The sequence below is a fragment of the Triplophysa rosa genome, linkage group LG6 (genome assembly GCF_024868665.1).
Source record: "Triplophysa rosa linkage group LG6, Trosa_1v2, whole genome shotgun sequence".
Classification (NCBI taxonomy): Eukaryota; Metazoa; Chordata; class Actinopteri; order Cypriniformes; family Nemacheilidae; genus Triplophysa; species Triplophysa rosa.
The window spans coordinates 28,160,633-28,182,146 of NC_079895.1; the positions used below are offsets into that span (position 1 = coordinate 28,160,633).

At 39.4% G+C, this 21,514-nt stretch overlaps 1 protein-coding gene across 4 annotated transcripts in view; it reads left to right on the forward strand.

Annotated features, from left to right (window-relative positions):
• The window catches only part of map4k4 (mitogen-activated protein kinase kinase kinase kinase 4), a 62,388-nt gene that overhangs the window by 5,436 nt on the left and 35,438 nt on the right, over positions 1 to 21,514 (forward strand). For all 4 annotated transcript variants that reach the window (XR_008963188.1, XR_008963189.1, XM_057336937.1 and 1 more), the window contains exons 3-6: positions 15,430 to 15,486; positions 18,074 to 18,199; positions 18,654 to 18,764; positions 18,901 to 18,991. Coding sequence is in view for 2 of the 4 variants with exons in the window: in XM_057336937.1 (XP_057192920.1) it covers positions 15,430 to 15,486; positions 18,074 to 18,199; positions 18,654 to 18,764; positions 18,901 to 18,991 (385 nt within the window). In the remaining 2 variants the exon portion in view is untranslated. The remainder of the gene's footprint in view (positions 1 to 15,429; positions 15,487 to 18,073; positions 18,200 to 18,653; positions 18,765 to 18,900; positions 18,992 to 21,514) is intronic.

The window sequence follows — 21,514 nt, forward strand, 5'->3', positions numbered from 1 at the left end:
ATTAAATCAGTAACATATGTATAATAAATAAATATGAGTATAAGTGAGTAGTTTAGTATTGCAATATTTATTGAACAGTGGGGAGAACATTTAACTGTTCATGGGGTAGATGACCTGAGGGAAGAAACTTTATTTGGCTGTTTTGGCGCTCAGTGCTCTGTAGCGCCGACCAGACGGCAGCAGTTCAAAGAGAAAGTGTGCGGGGTGTGAGGGGTCCAGAGAGATTTTGCGAGCCCTTTTACTCGCTCACTCTGGAAGAGTACAGTTCTTGCAGTGGGAAGGGTAGTACCAGTGATTCGCTCAACAGTCCGAAATATCCGCTGTACTCTTCGGAGGTCTCGAGTGTTTGTATGTGTCCCGAGCGTGTAAACTGAAATTGAGAGAGAATATGAGAATATAAATATACGCCTCTAAATGCAGCAAGTTTTAAATACTTCATCGATCAACACAGTTACAATGGTAGAGAACTTTAATAAACTTGATCGCTTAGCAACCTTTAAAACAAGTCTTGTCGTCTCTTGATGTACATGACGTGGAGGAGCGATTTTTTATTAACAGACTGATTTGACCCTACCTGAGCATGCTTGTTTTTTCTAAACAAAAACATGCAAAACAAAATAATTGCCTTTTGTATTGCAGTTAAAGATAGAAACAGGCTACTGACAATTTTTTATTATTAAAACTGCGCATCGTTCTGTTATAATTTTTATTGAGGTTCTGTAAATTTGCACCAACAAGCCCAAACAATTTGCTTTTGTTTTCATATATTCATATTTTTCTTATATTTAACTTCAGCTGGTTGGGCTATGCCTTGGTTCTTGCGTCTCATTCTTCAGTGTTCTGCATTTACCAATAGCCTAAATAGGCTACATAAAAAGTAGTTATTTTGTTTTAAATTGATATCTTTATCATTTAAAAACCAACAATGTATGCTATATAATAACCCCATTTAGGGTAGGCTTTTTTAGGCCTACTTCGGGTTGGCCACCGTAACAATATAGAAGGAACTGCGGTTATAATTATAGGCAAACGCGCGCTATTGAACTAGGGCTGTGCCGATAAACGATATCATATCGAATCGCGATAGAATGTATTTCAAAAACGATGATAAGCTATTGGCATTTTGACTCGATATGGATTAATCTTACAGTCTAACAGAACGCAGAAATAAACGCAACAACAGTCAGTCAGCGTGCAGCTTTACATGCGCGTCAATGTACAAAGTCCATTTCATACTGCACTTGGCAAAGAAAACTCAACATGAGGAGGAAAACATTACTGGAAGCGGAAACAAAGGTGAAACTAACCTCGAGTTGTCATCACGCGGTTTATCAAGTGTCTTATTTTTTTTTCGCAATCGCCGGTTAAACAAAACAAACTTGAGGGCAATTGCAAGCGAGTTACTTCGAAACTCAAGCACAAACGTTTTTATATCCATCGTTAACATATCTGCTAACATGAGCTGGTGCTATGAAACAAACCAGCGCTGCCCTGTACAGATCAGAGATGTAATGAAGTGAGTTTGTGTGCACATTAAAATATTGAACCTTGTATGTAAGATGCTTGCATGATTAAAGAAATGTACTACAGTTTATGTGAGATGTCTTTAAGGTTCACTGAATACATTGAATGAATCCCACTACTCGAGCAAGACATTATTGCAGCGTTATGTATGTGCGCAGGTGCTGAGCCAATAGCGTTCGAATGTACACAGTAACGGAGCCCTTTCATTGGTTGAATGTACTGAATGAACACTCCCTTTACTTAACGAGTCAATTGAGTCAAAATGAGACTGAATGAACTGGTACATGTTGTTTATGGCCTAATATCCTCTGTGTTGCAACAGTGCATTAATTTAATTGAATTTTAACTGGTTAAAGGTTAACTTTTGTTAATAAACTGTATTTAAAATAGATTCTTTTAAATACAGTTTTTTAATTAAATATATATCGAAATAAATATCGTTATCGATCAATATAGAAAAAAACTATCGAGTTTACTTTTTTGCCATATCGCCCAGCCCTATTGAACTACAAAATTGCCAATATCACCGCAAGGAAAATTCCTTCACCGTGGCAGCGCTACATTCCCGACTACATTACAGTACATTACATGTCACATGTCTTTAGGATGTGTGTGAACGCACGCACAGGTTCCAGCAAAATGTGTGAACCAAAATCAACCGATCCCGTCATCCCGGGACACATCTTTTGCATATTTTCCGGGATCTCTGTATAAAAAGGGCTTTACTGACATGCCATGTAATATCCAGTGCCATTTGTGCATTTGTATGGAGAACCCATTAATTTAGGGCTGCTCGATTATGACAAAAAACATAATCGTGATTATTTTGGCCAATATTGAGATCCCGATTACTCAACACGATTACTCATTAACTTTTAAAACAACATAGAAAATAAATAACTTTGCTTTTAAACTGTGAATTCAACTGAAAAATAAATGTAAAGAAATAGCACAGCTGAACCACTGTAAGGAAGGGGGTGCGCTGTGGATTTATTCCACAAGAAAAGAGAGGATCCTTGCAAAATGGAATGTGGCACAATAATCGTTTTACCTCGATTATTTTGTTTTTGTAATTGTTGAAGGCCAAAATTGACGATTACAATTAATTTTCGATTAATTGCACAGCCCTAATTAATTTGTACATTTAGCTTCAATTCATTTTTATCTGGCAATTTTATATTTTGCTTCATACTTTTTTCATCGAAGAGAAAAGTTGTGTTGCCTCCCTTGCGTTCTTATTTCCCCCGTTGATTTTTTATTTGCCAATAAATAAATGAAATAAACAGTATTTTAAAGCTGTCCTATGTGTCATTTAAAAGGCAGCAATATATACATAATTATAACCCAACAATATTGATTTATTTAGCACAAGGAAAAATGGAGACGTATATCGTATAACACGCTATACTAAGAGCACTGCCACAACCCTTTTTATTAACTACAGTAAATTGATTATCTGCAGTTGTATACCAATATTTACTATGGTAAGGTTCGGAAACACAAATTTTACTAGGCCTACATCGTTTACTTTTGGGGTTGCTGTGTGAATTTGAGAATATATTGTGTGCACAAGATCATAGTCAAAGGATCGACATCCTTTGTTGTGGCAAGAGTAGACAGTATACAAAACAGTTAAACCACAGCAGAGATCATTCAGGAATGGGATAAACAGAGATGACTGAATAAATTGTTTTATTTTGAATTATGAATGACATAGAAATTCACAGTGCTGATGATTTCCTCCACGTTAATTCTGACATCATATACTGGTAGTACACCGACAGCTGCAGCTCATTGCAATGCAAACGTTGCACACATTGAAAGGAGGCACGCGCTGAGTGTCCGGCGCGAACTAGCTGCTTACCCATGCAGTATCAGGGAAACAGATTATATTTCATTGAATGCCAAAGTCAGAATTTATCACTTTGATACATAAAGACAATAAAACGGCTGGCTTGCAGCAGACCAAATCAGTCCCCAGTCACCGGTATTGTCCACCCCAGTCCGTGCATGCTGTTATCAAGTCATAAACGTTTCAGTCGTTTGTTACTAACATATGGACAATGCATAGAAACACAAACAATCATTACTGAGTAGTATAAAGAAGAGGCCATACGCATTTCTTAGTATATCACGCATTTTAGCCGCCATGTTAGCTCCCTGAATCTTAGTGCAGAGCAAAACGTGATTGGCTGAAGTTAGAATGTGCCCTATTGGACAACGAAAGCGGAAGTTACCCGATTGGTTTGCGTAGATAGTGGGCGGAGTCCACCTATTTGTGGATCGTGTGCACGTCTTGACGTTAGAAATGTTTCAAAATCCACAAATGCACAGAGAGCCATCCACAAATGCGTGCAGTGATCCACAAATGCACAGAGAGCCATCCACAAATGCATGCACTGATCCACAAATGCACAGAGAGCCATCCACAAATGCGTGCACTGATCCACAAATGCGTGCAGCGATTCACAAATGCACAGAAAGCGATCCACAAATGTGCAGAAAGCGATCCACAAATGCACAGAAAGCGATCCACAAATGTGCAGAAAGCGATCCACATATGTGCAGAAAGCGATCTACAAATAAATGCCATTAAAATAAATTTGTAAATATTTTTTATTTGCAAATCTCATTGTATTTATTTGTGAATTCCATTTCTTTTTGTGGAACGTCTAACATATATTTATGGTTCGCTTTTTGAGCATATGTGGATTTAAAAAATGTTTGTGAAACTCTCTATATTTATTTGCGGATCATAGTTTATTTATTCAGAATATTGCAACAATTCTGATCCCATACGGGGCCAGCGTAGGAGATCCTCGTGCCAGTAGAGAGAACCGTCACTTTCCCGGTCGGGCCAGTGCTGCATCGTCATGGGAAATTTATAATTTGTACATTTTTAAGACTTAATTTAAGCCTATTTAAATATTTCCAAGAAGATGCAAAAGAGGACTGGATTCGGTTCTCACTTGCTGTTTGAAATGCGCGCGCAGCCGGAATGTCGCATCAGACAACGCACAAAATACTGAATTGAGTTCTCTTTCACGTCTTCTTACTCTTAATCTGACATATCGACACAAAATGATGCCAAAATGCCAATAGTACCAAGTATACTTGTAAAAATGAATCAATTATGTCTTACGGGAACAAGACTTATGTGGAAACAAAACGCGTGTGTTTCATTATATAAGATCTGTGCATCTCTTAAAGGGGCAGCAGCATAATAAACATCTCAGTTTTCTTCATCAAACAACACTCACTGCTCTTCACTGATTATATTATAACTTTAGTAAGGTTAAATCAATATTATATTTAATACAGTGAAGACTAAAGTATTTACATTATTTAATTTCTGTACCTGATAATTATTAGACCAACCTAAAACACCTGAAATGCACTGATTATTTGTATGTTTGCTTTATTACATTTATCTGTGCTATTGCACATACTTTGATTACTTTATCTTATTTGATTACTTACTGATTAGTTGTCTTCAACAAGATTAATGCAATATCTTCATGGCTGTGATTAGGCTAGAGGCACGAGGCCGCAACACTACATACACGACTACGAGAGCGATATTGCATTTACACATCAGTTCGACAGCACAAGTGTGTAGATAAACCAGAAACAACGTCGGAGTGTCTTTAAACCCCTCCGGTTTTAAAGGAGACATCAGATGAAAACCCCACTTTTTTGTGTTTAAGTGCGAGTCCCCGGTGCATCTAGCAATCCAGAAAACGTGAAAAATAAGAACCCAGTAAGTTTGTTTTGGTGTGCCTTACCCCGCAAGCATGTGAGAAATCGAGCCGTTCAGATTTTGCTCCGATTGTGTGTCCGAAGCGGATTTTATTATAATGTTACCACCCCTTAATCTACACAGTTCCACCCACCGCGCTCCGCCATTGTTGTTTTCACAAGCGACAGCGGTGTACGTGACGCCATGGCTAAAGTTCGTGGACAACATGCAATGTAGTCGCTGCACAGTCCAACCCTAGGAAGAGACGAGTGGATTTATTTTATTTTTAGTGGAAATCCATCAGAAACCATAAGTAAAAACCTGCTTGTTTGCACGAATCACTTCAAACCAGAGTGCTTTTTCAACCTGGGACAGTACAAGCAGGATTAGCTTCAAAGTTGTTCCTCAAGAGGGATCGAGACCAACTGAACGAGACAAAACTGCCGATATAAGTAATATTTATCAACAGTCTGAATTGACGTAAATGTACCGTGTATATAGGAGGATAACGTTAGCATATGATAGCGAAGGGAGCTAAGTCAGTCATGGGCTAAATAGAACATTCAAAGCCAGTGTTAAACTTACTGTATATAAGTGCAGATGGGCACTTGGAGTTTAGCTGTATGAATGTTAATACATTATGGGGCGGTTTCCACAGGGCTTAAGCCTAGTCCCAGACTAACTGAAATGTTAGAGGCGTCTTAAACGAAAACAATTTACACTGGCATATCTTCAAATATATCAGTGGGATTATTTTGTCTCAAGATGCACACCAGTAATGTTTTTTTGTAAAGTATGTTTTTTAACACAACTCAAATATCCTAATTTAACTAAGGCCTAGTCGCTCACAGCAACCCATTTGGTGCATGTCTCTTTAACTGATAATGAGTTACAGCGAACCCCACCCCCTTCTGTCCGACGTGTCAACACAACACACGTGCAGTGTCAATGGTTTGCTAAATTATGTTTCCTGAATTCCTCTGCAGTTGGTTTCGTCTTAAACGTCTCAAATCATTCGTCCGGAGACTAAAAAATAAGTCACAGCAAACAGCTAATGCGCTTACGTTGTGCGTGTATGCTTACCTAAAATCCACAGAATCCACTGCAGATCTCAGCGGAATTACATGGATTTTAGCGCTTGTCATTGACAAGTTATAACGTTACACACACAACGTGAGAGCATAACTAGTATGCTGTGACAGATTTTTCAGCCTAAGCACGAATGATGTGAGACGTTTAAAATGAAACTAACCCCAGTGTTCGCCCATGTTCATTAGCAAAGCAAACAGCTTGCCGCAGCTAAACATATTAACGCACATAGGGGCGGTTTCCCGAACAAGGACTATCTTAAACCGCAAAATATGTTCCAGACATTTCATGAAGACCCTAATAAATCATACCAACTTGTTGAAAGTGCTCGTCTGATTAGACCTTTAAAGGAAATGGGGAACTACTTTCTAACGCCACGAATCCAAGCCCAGCATAACAGTTAAACCTCCGCTACTAAGTCCAAACAATCACTTCTTTTAAATTTGCGCTGTGCTGAGAGAGACTTTTAAATGTAAACTCACCGAGAATGTGTTAATCCAATTTCTATGATCTTGATCGAGACCCTCGCTGTAATCTTTTTAAACAATGAGTGCAGAGCGCTGTGAATAAATTGCTAGAGACACCGCCAACACTGACAACGTTTAGTTTCACTTAAGTGTGTTCCAATTATCATTGTGTATGTACGCCACCTAGTGGCCATTTCCAGTATTGACGTTTGCGCAGTGTTGAGATTTAGATCTCAACACTGAGATTTAGAGACAGCAGTAGCCTAGTTTCGTTTCACAACGCGAACAATCTTTGCCTTGGAGAAAGATATGCCTGTAAGTTTATTTACTATCTGTAAGCGTTCATATTATGTGTTAACATAACATTGATTCTTGGAAGTTAAACTGTGATCGATATAATGATAATGAAAGAAAGTCCCATCGCATCACATGTACACCCATGTGCAGATCGCAGTGCACGCGTTTATATGTCGGCTACACCAAACAAATTAATGTGAAGTTAGTAATTTCATATCTTGTTTATTGTATGCCAGTTTTACAAAAAAAGAGAAAGCATCACAGAAATAAACATTCTGGAAAGGATAAACTGCTTCGTGTGTTTGTTTGCTAGCAATCTAACTTCTTCAGAGTAACGCAGTTGCGAGGACAGCATAGTCCCAGTTAGTTTAGTGGCGGAGTGATACAAACAGTCAGTGAAGCGGTTCAACGGTCAGTTCCCGTGATGATCCTGGTGGAATATCTCACGGCTATTAGCCAGTCAGATTCAAGAACCAGAGAGAACTGATGTATAATTGAAATTGAGTTATAGGCTAATAGTTTTATGGTGTCATATCCTTATTAATTAAGATTACAGGTAAAAAACAACAAACAAATAACTAGATATTATTGAATACGTTTTTGTGGTGGGGCCAGTGAAAATTTTTCAGGGCCAGTGAAAATTGGAATCACTTGCCCGACCGGGCCAGTAGAAAAATCCTTTACTGTTGAGTCCTGTATAGGCCTACATTGGTGGGCTCCCAATCTACTAGATCTTTCATGAGATATAACAACTAGAAAAAAAATCCAAATTGGCAGGTCGCACGAGTACTTGTAAAAAATGCCCGCGCTGTCTCAAAAACTGGTTGCAAAATGCCACCATCTAGTCGCAGTCTGGAGCCCTGCATACTGTTGTGCGGTGTATTAAAGTAAGTACACCGTGCTGTATTTAGTAAGCTGGTGTTCATTTTAAAATATGAAGTAAAAATGAATTTCAGCATCACAACAGTACTTTTATACTTTATGGTTTCATTACAGCAATGCCTTTTATATTCATCTCAGGGATGAAGGAGAGCATATTTCATAACAATTTATTTCATTTGAATTCATTTTGGATGTGTGTTCAGGTTGTAGGTTACCCTCCGATCTTTACATAAAAATGACGTTGTGTCACTGATAAAAGCTGTTCTTCAGCTCCAGGCTAAATCCCATTTTACCATAGTAAAACCACTGTTACACACAGCCTTGAGTGACTGTAAACAAACATACAGTGTGGGTTTTTTAGATTAGATGCAGCACACCTTTGGACTATGACCAGTCTTACAGTCATTTAAATGAAGGTTTTGTAACTGACTAGTCTATAAAACATCCCAGTAGATTTAGAAGAGAAGATTTAACCCTACATTTTAAATACTTAAATGAATGAATGAAAGTGACCTATTAGTCAGATATGGTGACCCATACCCAAAATGTGACCTCTGCTTTTAACCCATCCAGAGAGTAGTGAACACACGCACAGCAAGTGGTGAACACACATAGGGCTGAAACAATTCCTCGAGTAACTCGAGTAATTCGAATACAAAAAATCGAGGCAATTTTTGTGTAGTTATCCATTTAACTACAGTTCACACGGAGCACTGCGTTTCCCCACAGACCGTTATTACTAGGGGTGTAACGGTTCAAATTACTCACGGTTCGGTCTGTGTCATGGTTTTAGGGTCACGGTTTCGGTTCGGTTCGATTTGTGCTATGTTCAGGGAAAAGGGACTACTGACAAATAAAAATAAGAACAAATAATCAAGCTACAAGTAACAGCACCAATAAAACAACAGAGCAAAGCAGAAAATAAAAGGTATATATACATTATCTTATTTTAAGGTAGAAATGTATTAAAGTAATCAAATAAAACATAACAGTGCATATGTACAAATTAAATAAAGACGAATCTTAATTGAAGTTACAGAAGCTATTGAGTCACAAGCAGTGAGTGATTTCCTTGACTTTTAACAGACAGCAGGAATATGCTGCTGTCGCTTTAAGAGGAATTAAATGGATCCAGTACACTGATACTGTACACATGCGTTGTTTTTCGTCCGTTTTGTCCGTTCACTTAAGACATAACCTACTATATTTGTTAAGATACTCGACAAGAGGGGCATGTTTACCTACTTCGTGTGTGAATTTGTCCGTTTAAGCGCTTCAAAGACAACTGAGACTTTCCTTATGCGCGCTTCGGATCTTCTCACAGCGCGCAAGCGAGTTTTCTTGTACGTCATCTTGCACTTAAATGTTTAAATTGACAAGGCTTGAATGAGTTTAGTTTAAATAGCAAAATGTGCTGTTTAGGTCTCACCTGCACTCGCGCGCTCACAACACCCGGGTGATGACAGCATAAATGACTGGTCATATTACAGCATACGTCAATCCTATTGAAATTTGTCTACGTTATTTGATTTGTTGTAGGTATTAAATGTGTATCCATCGACAAACATACATTAGCTGAACTTTGTCAGTCTGTTTTATGCATTATAATTTTTAACGAACCATATTATAAATGCGTCGTCAGATTTAAGATGAGCCGCGGTCCAAGCGTGTTGGACCTTGTGCCGAACCGTTGGTGGAGAACCGTGCGGTTCAATTATTTACCGAGAACCGTTACACTCCTAGTTATTACTGACGCACAGTCCGCTAAACTCTATTCCTGTTACAGGGCTCTCAAGTCTCACGCATTCACCGTGAGACACGCATTTTAGTGTGTTCACACACTCACAACAACTAGTACCTGGTCATTTCTCATGCTGATAAATAAGTGATAGCTTATTGAAATGGTGAACTGCTATTTTACTTAGTTTAAGTCTATTTTGCGAGTGAAACTTGTTTTCCGGCTGCATTGAGTCCATCAAACTAGATTCGAACTAGCGATTCAATGACATATAGCTTCAATTATTTTGATAATCGATTAGTTGGGCGATTATTTTTTCGATTAATCGGATAAAATGTAATTACATCTTTTGCTTATGATAAGTAAATCAGATATGGGAAAAGTATACACAACTGAACTCATTAGCCTTCTCCCAAAATGTTGTGAATGTCTCCATAATTAATACACCTGGTGAGTTGATTCAGGTGTGTCATATTAGAAGCAACTGACAATAGTCTCTCCCAAACGTGGGAGCGAGGGGAGGGTCGGCCAAGGAAATCATTTTTTTGTGCCATGAAAAGTGAGATATTTGTCATTCAAATGTAGTGAAGTACAGTAAAAAGTAAACAGAAAAAGTAATACTTAAGTACAAATACTCAAAAAGTGTACTTAAGTACAGTACTCAAGTAAATGTACTTCGTTACCCACCTCTGAACTAAATAAACCACCAAATCAGGGTATTTAGCCTGTTATGTACTTTGCAAAGTGCAAACGCCACAAATTGGGTTTTACTAATATAATCTTTAATTTTTGTCATTTAAAACACCTCTCCCTTTTAAACTTTAAAACTGCGCAGCTTGAAGAGATGCATGCAGAACACGTCTGACTTTAAAACTGCGCACCTCGCGCTGCACGGAGAGACACATGCACGGAGAGACACGTGTGACTTTTAAACTGCGCAGCACGGAGAGACACGTGTGACTTTTAAACTGCGCATCTCGCGCTGCACGGAGAGACACATGCACGGAGAGACACGTGTGACTTTTAAACTGCGCATCTCGCGCTGCACGGAGAGACAAGTGTGACTTTAAAACTGCGCATCTCACGCTGCACGGAGAGACACATGCACGGAGAGACACGTGTGACTTTTAAACTGCGCATCTCGCGCAGCACGGAGAGACACGTGTGACTTTTAAACTGCGCATCTCGCGCTGCACGGAGTGACAAGTGTGACTTTAAAACTGCGCACCTCGCGCAGCACGGAGAGACGCGCTTTCGTTGACAATGAATTTCATTATCGTTTATTATCGATTTTATCGATTAGTTGTTGCAGCCCTAGTAGCGTTAGATCACAAGAGAAGTAATTTAAGGTTACCTTTCCTATATAACATGTCTATACCTTGTTCTCGTACTAAACAAACTGAATAGCATTTTGTTATTAATCTTATTTACATGGCGGCGTGTCATTTCTGTTTCTACATGGTCGTGCCTTTACAGTTCTCCTCTGCTCTCTGTATTGAGTTCTGACCCGATGAGCGCGCACGCACGCACGCACGCACGCACACACACACACACACACACATGTCTCGTTTATTATCTCCGTGGGGACAGTCCATAGGCGTAATGAGTTGTATACTGTACAAACTGTATATTTTATCCCCTAACCCAACCCCTAAACCTAAAGATCATAGAACACTTTTTGCATTTTTAGCTTCGACATATAGCTTCACAATGTCCTCGCCATGGAGGCACTACAGTTGTCCTGTATTAGGATGTACCGACCAGCATAACTGTCTCCATAGACTCCCGCAAGCTGAGTTACAGAGAACAGCATGGTTAAATTTTATTTATGAAGGCAATGTCCCGCTGAGAATCGGTAAAGTATTTCATGTTCTGATCATTTCACGCCGGACTGTTTCACTAATGAGGGCCAGTACAACGCTGGACTTTCAACGAGGTTGCTACTGAAACTGGGAGCAATACCAACACTTCGTGCCCAGTCCTCATATCCAGAAGAATAAGTAACGTTTACTTATTAACATAAGTAAGTATCACACCTCATATTGTTGCTGATTAGTCTTTCAAAATTGCCATTTTTAATGTGCTTGTTATGGCGCTATATTGGTAATGTTGCTAACAATAGAAGTACAGCGTCTAACTGTATTTACTGACGGTGCCCTCACATGCTGTCGGGCTCATCTTAAACAATATGTAAAGTAAGTGTGACAGTACATGATAGAACAACGTTGAACGCGTAGTATAACTGTAGTAACGCTAAACTATACCTGCTCGACCTCCATGCAGCATTTATTCTCTGGCTCTGTAGTCATTTTACTGCAATTCCCACACGAGCACCTGCACAGCGATTTATACATTATCATGACGGACCATGCTAATGCTTATCGAGCACTTGAAGAATGTTAATTTCACAATAACTGCAAAATTACAACTAACCATTCGGAAACGTCCTGTTCAGTTCTTAAGGTTGTCACTTCTTGTGTCTCTCCATCAGTGTCAGACTCCGGTTCGTACATATAGGGCTGAACACCACTAACAATTACTGACATTTTAATGTTTTGTTTTGGCCGGTACGCATCCGCACGAGTTCCTGAAACTCCGCCCTCATCTGGAGAGTGACTGGGATGAAAAGCTCATTAACATTTAAAGAGATACAAGCAAAATCGGTGCGTTTTTGCACACACTCAAAAACAGGCAACTTCAACATTCTATAATAAATGATCCGCTGGGTATTTTGAGCTAAAACTTCACATACACACTCTAGGGACAGCAGAGACTTATTTCACATCTAGTAAAACCATTCAAAGAACCTCTCCTTTAAAAAACACTTCAAAATCTTTATAAGGGTAATTGAATTTTACTCTAAATAGTTATGTAATTGTGAATGTTTAATTGTGTAATTGTGAGTTATTTCAGTTGTAATAATAAATGATTACACATAGGCTGATTTCTTTTTTTAAGTAGTTAAATAATAGAAAATGGATTAAATGTGTAATTTCCTTTCTCCCATGTGGAATTAGCATAGTTTACTAGTTAGATTGAATTTACAGTTGTTTTAAATCGGGTGAATGGCATTAGCATATATAAAGAATGTCAGAGTTCAAGTAACATCTGTTAGCATTCAGCATACATACCTGACGTAGATGGGGCATCAAGAGATGATCTAGATTGGGCCAAGCAGTCAAAACCAGTGCATCTCTCTGTCTGTACATGATGCACTTTAGACAGGTGCTTTGACAGATAACTTGTGTTTCCACCCTTACAAGCAAAGGTTTTGTTGCACTTGTGGCCACGAGCATTGTCAAAGTCGGCATCAACTTTGGTGAAGTGTAACCACACTTGAACTTTTAGTTCTCTCCGACATCGTCGCGAATTAAGAGCATCTTTCTTCTGTGCGGCTGTTCGTGTGTGTGTACGATTTTTATCCCCGAGTACCGAAAGCAGAACCGATAAGGGCGGAGCTTATAGATGCTCCGGTCTTTCATAATTTTGCCCCTGGGCCCGTTTAATACCAGGTTCAGGTACCCGTCCCTAACTAGAACTAACAAGCTGTAAAGCTGGAGCCTTAGTAAAAGATTTTTTTAATCTTTTAAAATTATGTCCGTTTCTTAATTCCAAGAACGCAAAGAACGGACTTGTGTTCTCGTGTAGACCGGTCTCGCGAGGCAACCTCGGAAGAACGAACTTGGACGGACGTGCCGAAGTGACTTATGGGTCTTCAAGCGGTTTCCGTAGGTGCGCAAGGCTGCATATGATGTATCCTTGATATCGAGAACACACCTGGGTACTTTCAGGCGTTCTCTGTTCTTGTGTTCTTGAGTATTGGAACTGGACGGTTATTGATGATGTAGAGCGAGAACACGAGGACACAAGACCGCTGAAGAATGCATATTGAGAAACGGCCTATGCTTCCTTCTTCTGTCAGCTCGTTTTTCTGACTGGGTTCCTCTCGCGTGTCAAGTGTAATCTCTGAGCCAAACAGTGACTGCACAGCTGAAAACATGAAGAAATATAGATTCTTCGATTTTAACCGATCTTCAATTTAAAGAAACAATGATTCTTAATCCATGTGCCTCAGAGAATATTATCTGTATTTCGCCTTTCGTCCAGAGGATGGCGCCATTAGTCAAGTTGAATTTTGAAATCTGTTTTATCTCTTAAACATGTTTTAAGTTGTTCATGATTTCACTGTTGCACATTTACAATTTTTTATTTTTTACAGTAATGTTTGGTTACTGAAAGAAAAAGTAAAAACAAATTTCAAGCATAATTGTGCTATTAACGTGAATGTGTATTTCATTAATTTAGCTGAGCAAGGTGGTTTGAGTTACCAGCCTGTATATTTAAGTATGGATTCCATATCTGCAAAACTAATATTTTAAATTAAATACTGATAACTGGGTCGCGGCTCGTGGGCTCTCCCTGTTCTTCGTGGACGTTGCTCGGTGGCTTTGGTCGGGGTCACTGAGTGCAGCTATGACACGTCAGAGGAGATCTGGCCCTCCCGGCTGAGCCTGGTTTCTCCCGAGGTTGTTTTTTCTCCATTTATTCATCATTGGAGTTTGGGTTCCTCGCCACAGCAGTGCAGTGTTGGCTTGCTCACCGGGAGACTGCATTTATTTATTTATTACTTATTTATTAGATATGGTTAGGGATGTAACGATTCACTCAGCTCACGATGCGATGCGAGTCACGATTCTGATCTCACGATGCGATTTATTCACGATTTACTCACGATTTATTTTTAAAAAATGAGTTGAAACAATTTAGAAATGAACAACTTCCCTTGCATTATTTCTTAAATGCTTCACGTTTCTTTGTATAATAAAATAATGTTTTATTTCAAATAACAAAACTAAACTGCAATTTTATAACAAATTAATAATAGAAAAAGTCTCTTTAATATAAACAAACTAATACTGTCTGTGCTTTTCTTGGATTTTTTTGCATTTAAGAAATATCAGCATCCACGTTTAGGTTTTCAGTGAAAATAGCGGCCCCTGCTGTTCAAAAAATGTATTGCGATTCAGTTCAATCCTCAACCGATTTGAATCGTCACTCATTATAACCGATTTTCAACCGGCTCACGGTGAATCGTTACATCCCTAGATATTATTTATTATAATGATCTTGCTTGGTCTATAAACACCATGCACTGCGCTGTGTTTTACCTTTCTGTGTTTTTCTTATTTGCTCCTGTAAAGCTGCTTTGGAACAATGCACATTGTGAAAAGCGCTATATAAATAAAATTGAATTGAATTGAATTGATAACTAATCGATATTGAATCGAATTGAAACCATATAAATAAGAATCGAAGTGCCAAAATGGTCTCAAAACCCAGCCCTAATTAATATGATAACGTGTTTAATTTTCGAACCTTTTTAAAAGAAAATTAACATACTTGATGCAAAGTAAACAATATTTACCTGCAAAACCACAAAATAAAGCTAAGGTAATAGCTCTTAGGAATACATTTAGTGAAAATTGCAAAGTTTTGCCAGCGCCTCACGGTGCAGTTAACCAAACAGCGCCACCATAGTGACATAATGCTGTAACTGCAGTTATAAAAGACTAACCCACTGAGTTGTTCGTCCATCCAGTCGTTGGTGTTTTCCGTGATGACAGCTGACTGACATAATTTTGTTTATGCAGGAAAAGCCCTGGTTTCATCTCTACTGATGTTTTCTGTTTCAGGGTCGACATGTGAAAACCGGACAGCTGGCGGCCATTAAAGTCATGGATGTGACTGAAGTAAGTTTAAGTATTTTCCAAGAAAAATTCTACTTTTTATACTTTTTAACCACAAATACACGGCTTGCACCCAACCGTGTTGTGCGTTCATGACTTGCCGTAATACGTAATCACCTTGGAAAGATGCCCAGGGCTCTAGACCATAACCCTCAATTGGGTAGCGCCAGAGGCGTGCGGTGAGGTTAGAAAAAAGAAACACTTAAACTAATTGTTTATGATAGAATGATGATTGATTTTATTTCTTATACATAAGCAATCTTTGTGTAAAATTCATTTAAAGCACATCTTTAACAACGGAATTATTGTATGCTACTTTATCTTAACCCTAACTCATGTAAGGAAAACACAATTCCTTTAATATGAGTGAGTGTTTTGGGCCCGTCCTTTGTTGTTTGATGAACATTATGAGCACAGATCTTTTTTTATGCTGCTGCCCCTTTAAGAGCGATTATACGGATACACTGATCACATGTCCTAATAAACACAATTGGGTGCACAAAGCATCATTCTTTCTATATTTTTTCATACAGTGCACAGCGTCTGTCAGGATCACCATGTGCTTATTTTACTGTGTACAGTTGATAACAGGTTTTTGTACTCTTTTATTCACGTGTCGGCCGAACTGAATGCGCTGCTTCTCCCTGCCGCTCACTGCATAGAGATCCCTGCACAATCCCTGAGCCGGGAAAGCGAGACCTTGTGCTTGCGGTGAAGTATTGACGAGTTTCCCACTGAATGAAAGTGAAATACAAAAAGACGCTAGGCTTGTTGTTATGCACTTCCTCTGAAAAAAAGTCGCTAAATTGGTCAGAAAATTCTCTAAATCTGGTGAAAGAGCTGCTAATTTAGCAACTTTGCTGGACAAATGATGAATGAATGGCAAACCCTGCGTCACTTAGAAGCTGTAGCCGTACTACCGCAAAATGAATATAGCGGAAATGCTGGAGAAAAGGCGTCAATGGTTCGCTTTGCCATTTTATACTGAGCTGTGACAGACACGACGACAGCGAGAAACATCAGTGAGGCGCGGCCCGCACAGTTGACTAATCGCCCTCTCACGCACATAGGCCTACACTCGTTTTTCAGCAAGAAATAACAGCAAAAAATCCCCATTTGCAGCTCGCACATGCGCGAGTACTTGTAAAAAATGCTTGCGCTGTCTCAAAAACTAGTCACAAAATGCACATTTGACAAAAAAACAACAGAAAGAGATGCAGCAGTTAAAGTGCGCGTCTAATGGAAAATATATAGCAACAGACTCAAAATCTACTGTATGATCAGGTCAGCAACGGTTGCATTTATAATCTGTCCTATAGATCCATCTGTAATATACAGAGCTTTACCCGACTTCACGTTTATACAGTACATAAATCCAAACCTTACACATATATTCATTTTTAACGTATACTTAATGTACAAACATATTATCTTCAGTATACCTTAAAAGGATACTCAGCCATAAAAAGTCAAACGATAACTCCTGTCCATAGACAGCAAAATGGCTGAGATTTTGCACTTTGCATGTCAGTTATGTTGCTGTCGTATGGGTGGAGTCAGAAAGCTCCCGGACCTCTTCAAAACGATCTTAATTTGTGTTCTGAAGATGAATGGAGGACCAAGGGTTACTGTAGGATTTCACAGTGATTCAAGGCAGAATTGACATTCTACTGTGGACAATCCCTTTAATATCATGTTGACATCTATTGTTAATCATTCATTGAAGTTTAAAAGCATAGGTTAGTTAAACTGAAAATGTATAAATAATAGTTAGGGCTGCAACAAATGAATACTTTCATAAACGAATAATCTAACGATTATTTGAACGATTATTCCACTAATCGTTGATTATTTCACAGATGAATCCGTAGGCTTTAATCAATTTTTCAGTTTTTGCAATTAATTAAAATATTGAGTTTTAATAGTTCTCCTAAATAAAACAAGGACATTATTTCGGCTCTCTTCCTCAATAGTCCTCAATAGTCAAACTGCTGCTACTGTGTTTAAAACAAGACAGGGCATTGACACACTTCACAGTTTGATTTCTAAGCTTTCAATTTGTTTTGACATTATCGATAATGTTGACTAATCATTTCAGCCCTAATAGTAGTTAATATTTAGACGGTACATAATTAGCAGGTTTCTGAGTAATCAGTCATATAAATATAAATTGATTTATGTGAAATTGGCCCTGTTTTGTTCAACTAAAGTTTGTTTTTATTGGGAATTAAAAATAAAACGGTTTAATTGTAAACAAAACCACAATGCTCTGTAGTGACAGTCATAGTTGACTTTGTTCCGATACGAACCTGAACTCTGTGGGGTGGTTTCCTGGACAGGGATTATCTTAAACCAGGACTAGGCCTTAGTTATATTAGGACAAGTCCTAATTGATGTTGTGCATCTTGAGACATATATTTTAAGATATGTCAGTGTAAATTGTTTTCAATCAAGACACTTCTAACAGTTAAATTAGTCTGCGATTGTCTAGGAAACTGTCCTTGTGTGTATGACTCTGAACATGGCGCGCACATTGTGTTTTACTTTGACTTTTCTGAGGAATAATCTGTGTGTGTGTGTGTGTGTCTAGGATGAAGAAGAGGAGATTAAACTAGAGATTAACATGCTGAAGAAATACTCGCATCACAGGAACATCGCCACATATTATGGAGCCTTTATAAAGAAGAGCCCGCCGGGACACGATGACCAGCTGTGGGTCAGTCACGCACACACACACACACACACACACACACACACACACACACACACACACACACACACACACACACACACACAGCATGTCTGTTACTATCCCCGTGGGACAGTCCATAGCCGTAATGTTTTTATACTGTACAAACTGTATATTCTATCCCCATCCCTAACCCTATCCCTAAACCTAAAGATCATAGAAACACTTTTTGCATTTTTAGATTTGTAAAAAATATTGTTCTGTACAATTTATTAGCTTTTTGCCCATGAGGACCTCAATTTGGTCCCCACGTGACACGAGTCCCCATGTGTTGGTGTGTATTCAGGTTTAGGTCCCCACCGGACACACACACACACACACACACACACACACAGAACTCATGAATGTAATGCAGTATTTTAAAGTGAATCAGCATAGAAGAGTTAAATCTGAGATGAAATCTGCTGTTGTGTTCATCTAGTTGGTGATGGAGTTTTGTGGCGCTGGTTCAATAACAGACCTGGTGAAGAACACTAAAGGAAATACACTGAAGGAAGACTGGATCGCCTACATCTCTCGAGAAATCCTCAGGGTAACACACACATGTGAAGACAACTATACACAAATACACACGTGTGTCCTAATTGAATGTGTTCAACATTCATCAGCTCTAACAGAGAACAACTAATTTCGGTCTGCGTGTGTGTGTCTGTGTGTTTTCCTGTCAGGGTTTGGCCCACTTGCACGCTCATCACGTCATCCACAGAGACATTAAGGGCCAAAATGTTCTGCTGACTGAAAACGCAGAAGTAAAATTAGGTAATAAATGCGTTTTACACAATGGCTTACATTCATACATCATTTTTGATTATATGAGACTGTTTTGTGCACTGCTTGTAATTCTTGTTGCGTTTAGTTTTGTACACAGTTTACATTGTTTCATATATTGGTTAGGAACCCTTTTTTAAGGATTCCCACCCCTACTCTTGTACTGTACATTAGGGGTGGGAATCCTTAGGTCCCTCAAGATTTGATTCAATATCGATACTTAGTTATGATTCAATTCAGAATCGATTCTTGATGTACTAATTAGCATATTTGTGACATCATCTCGTCGCATTTGCGCTCCGAGTCGGTCTCTGAATTGTCACATACTGTATTTTAATGTGACCAACTGCCCGATAAAGCCGTTCTCATCAACATATTTTCTGTCTCTGTTTTCAAACATTAAAGCAATTATGATACAGTAATTAAACATGACTACATGTTCACCGGCAGTAACTTCCAAAAAATTTTCCTCCAAAAAAAGACCTCCGTTAAGGTGCAGTGGGTTTGGCCATATTACTTTTTTTGGTCTAATGCAGGGGTCCTCCCTGTTGAAAAAACAGCATATGCTGGTTTGGTATGTTTTGATGCTGGTTTGTGCAGGTGAAACATACCTAACACAGCATATGCTGTTTTTTTCAACAGGGCTGGAGGGCTGGTGTCCTGTAGAGTTTAGCTCTGACCCTAATCAGACACACCCGAACCAGATAATCAACACCCTACTAGGCAGACTAGAAACTTGCAGGTAGGTGTGTTGAGGCAGGCTAGCGCTAAACTCTGCAGGACATCGGCCCTCCAGGACCGAGTTTGGGTGTCTCTGGTTTAATGCTGTGCACCCAGTGCCTCTGTCTGGGTAAGAAACGATGTGCACATTTACAGAAGTACAGTATCTCACAGAAGTGAGTACACCCCTCACATTTTTGTAAATATTTTATTATATCTTTTCATGTGACAACACTGAAGAAATGACACTGCTACAATTGTGTACAGCTTGTATAACAGTGTACATTTGCTGTCCCCTCAAAATAACTCGACACGCAGCCATTAATGTCTAAACCGCTGGCAACATAAGTGAGTACAACCCTAAGTGAAAATGTCCAAATTGGGCCCAAAGCGTCAATATTTTGTGTGGCCACCATTATTTTCCAGCACTGCCTTAACCCTCTTGGGCATGGAGTTCACCAGAGCTTCACCTGTTGCCACTGGAGTCCTTTTCCACTCCTCCATGACGACATCACGGAGCTGCTGGATGTTAGAGACCTTGCACTCCTCCACCTTCCGTTTGAGGATGCCCCACAGATGCTCAATAGGGTTTAGGTCTTCCCCTTTACCCTCAGCTTCTTTAGCAAGGCAGTGGTCGTCTTGGAGGTGTGTTTGGGGTGGTTATCATGTTGGAATACTGCCCTGCGGCCCAGTCTCGGAAGGGAGGGGATCATGCTCTGCTTCAGTATGTCACAGTACATGTTGGCATTCATGGTTCCCTCAATGAACTGTAGCTCCCCAGTGCCGGCAGCACTCATGCAGCCCCAGACCATGACACTCCCACCACCATGCTTGACTGTAGGCAAGACACACTTGTCTTTGTACTCCTCACCTGGTTGCCGCCACACACGCTTGACACCATCTGAACCAAATAAGTTTATCTTTGTCTGATCAGACCACAGGACAGGGTTCCAGTAATCCATGTCCTTATTCTGCTTGTCTTCAGCAAACTGTTTGCGTGGTTTCTTGTGCATCATCTTTAGAAGAGGCTTCCTTCTGGGAGGAAAGCCATGCAGACCAATTTGATGCAGCGTCTGAGCACTGACAGGCTGACTCCCCATCCCTTCAAACTCTGCAGCAATGCTGGCAGCACTCATACGTCTATTTCCTAAAGACAACCTCTGGATATGACGCTGAGCACGTGCGCTCAACTTCTTTGGTCGACCATGGCGAGGCCTGTTCTGAGTGGAACCTGTCCTGTTAAACCGCTGTATGGTCTTGGCCACCGTGCTGCAGCTCAGTTTCAGGGTCTTGGCAATCTTCTTATAGCCTAGGCCATCTTTATGTAGCGCAACAATTCTTCTTTTCAGATCCTCCAAGAGTTCTTTGCCATGAGGTAGGGCTGGGTAGTATGACCAAAAATTAAAATAACGGCGTTTTCCAGATTTATACCGGTTTCCCGGTACATGGCGGTATTTTTTTAACCACATTTTCTACTGATTGAGAGAGTAAATAGTGCTGTTGATTGACTTAAAATGCCGTTTTATACTGTCATGATGACAGTGACAGTATCCCCTATAATAACTGCAAAGTTTAGACTTCTTTAACAACTGAATAGCATGCAAAGGTAACTTGCATACATAATATTTAAGCAAATAAATATAGAACAGGGCTCGAAATGAACTTTTTTCCTTGGAAGCACTGGTGCTGACCCAACTTCAAGAGTTAGGAGCATCCACCCAAAAATTAATGGTTGAATAGTTGGAAACAAAATAGTAACAATTTACCATTAAAACATGCATGTGATGTCTGTTG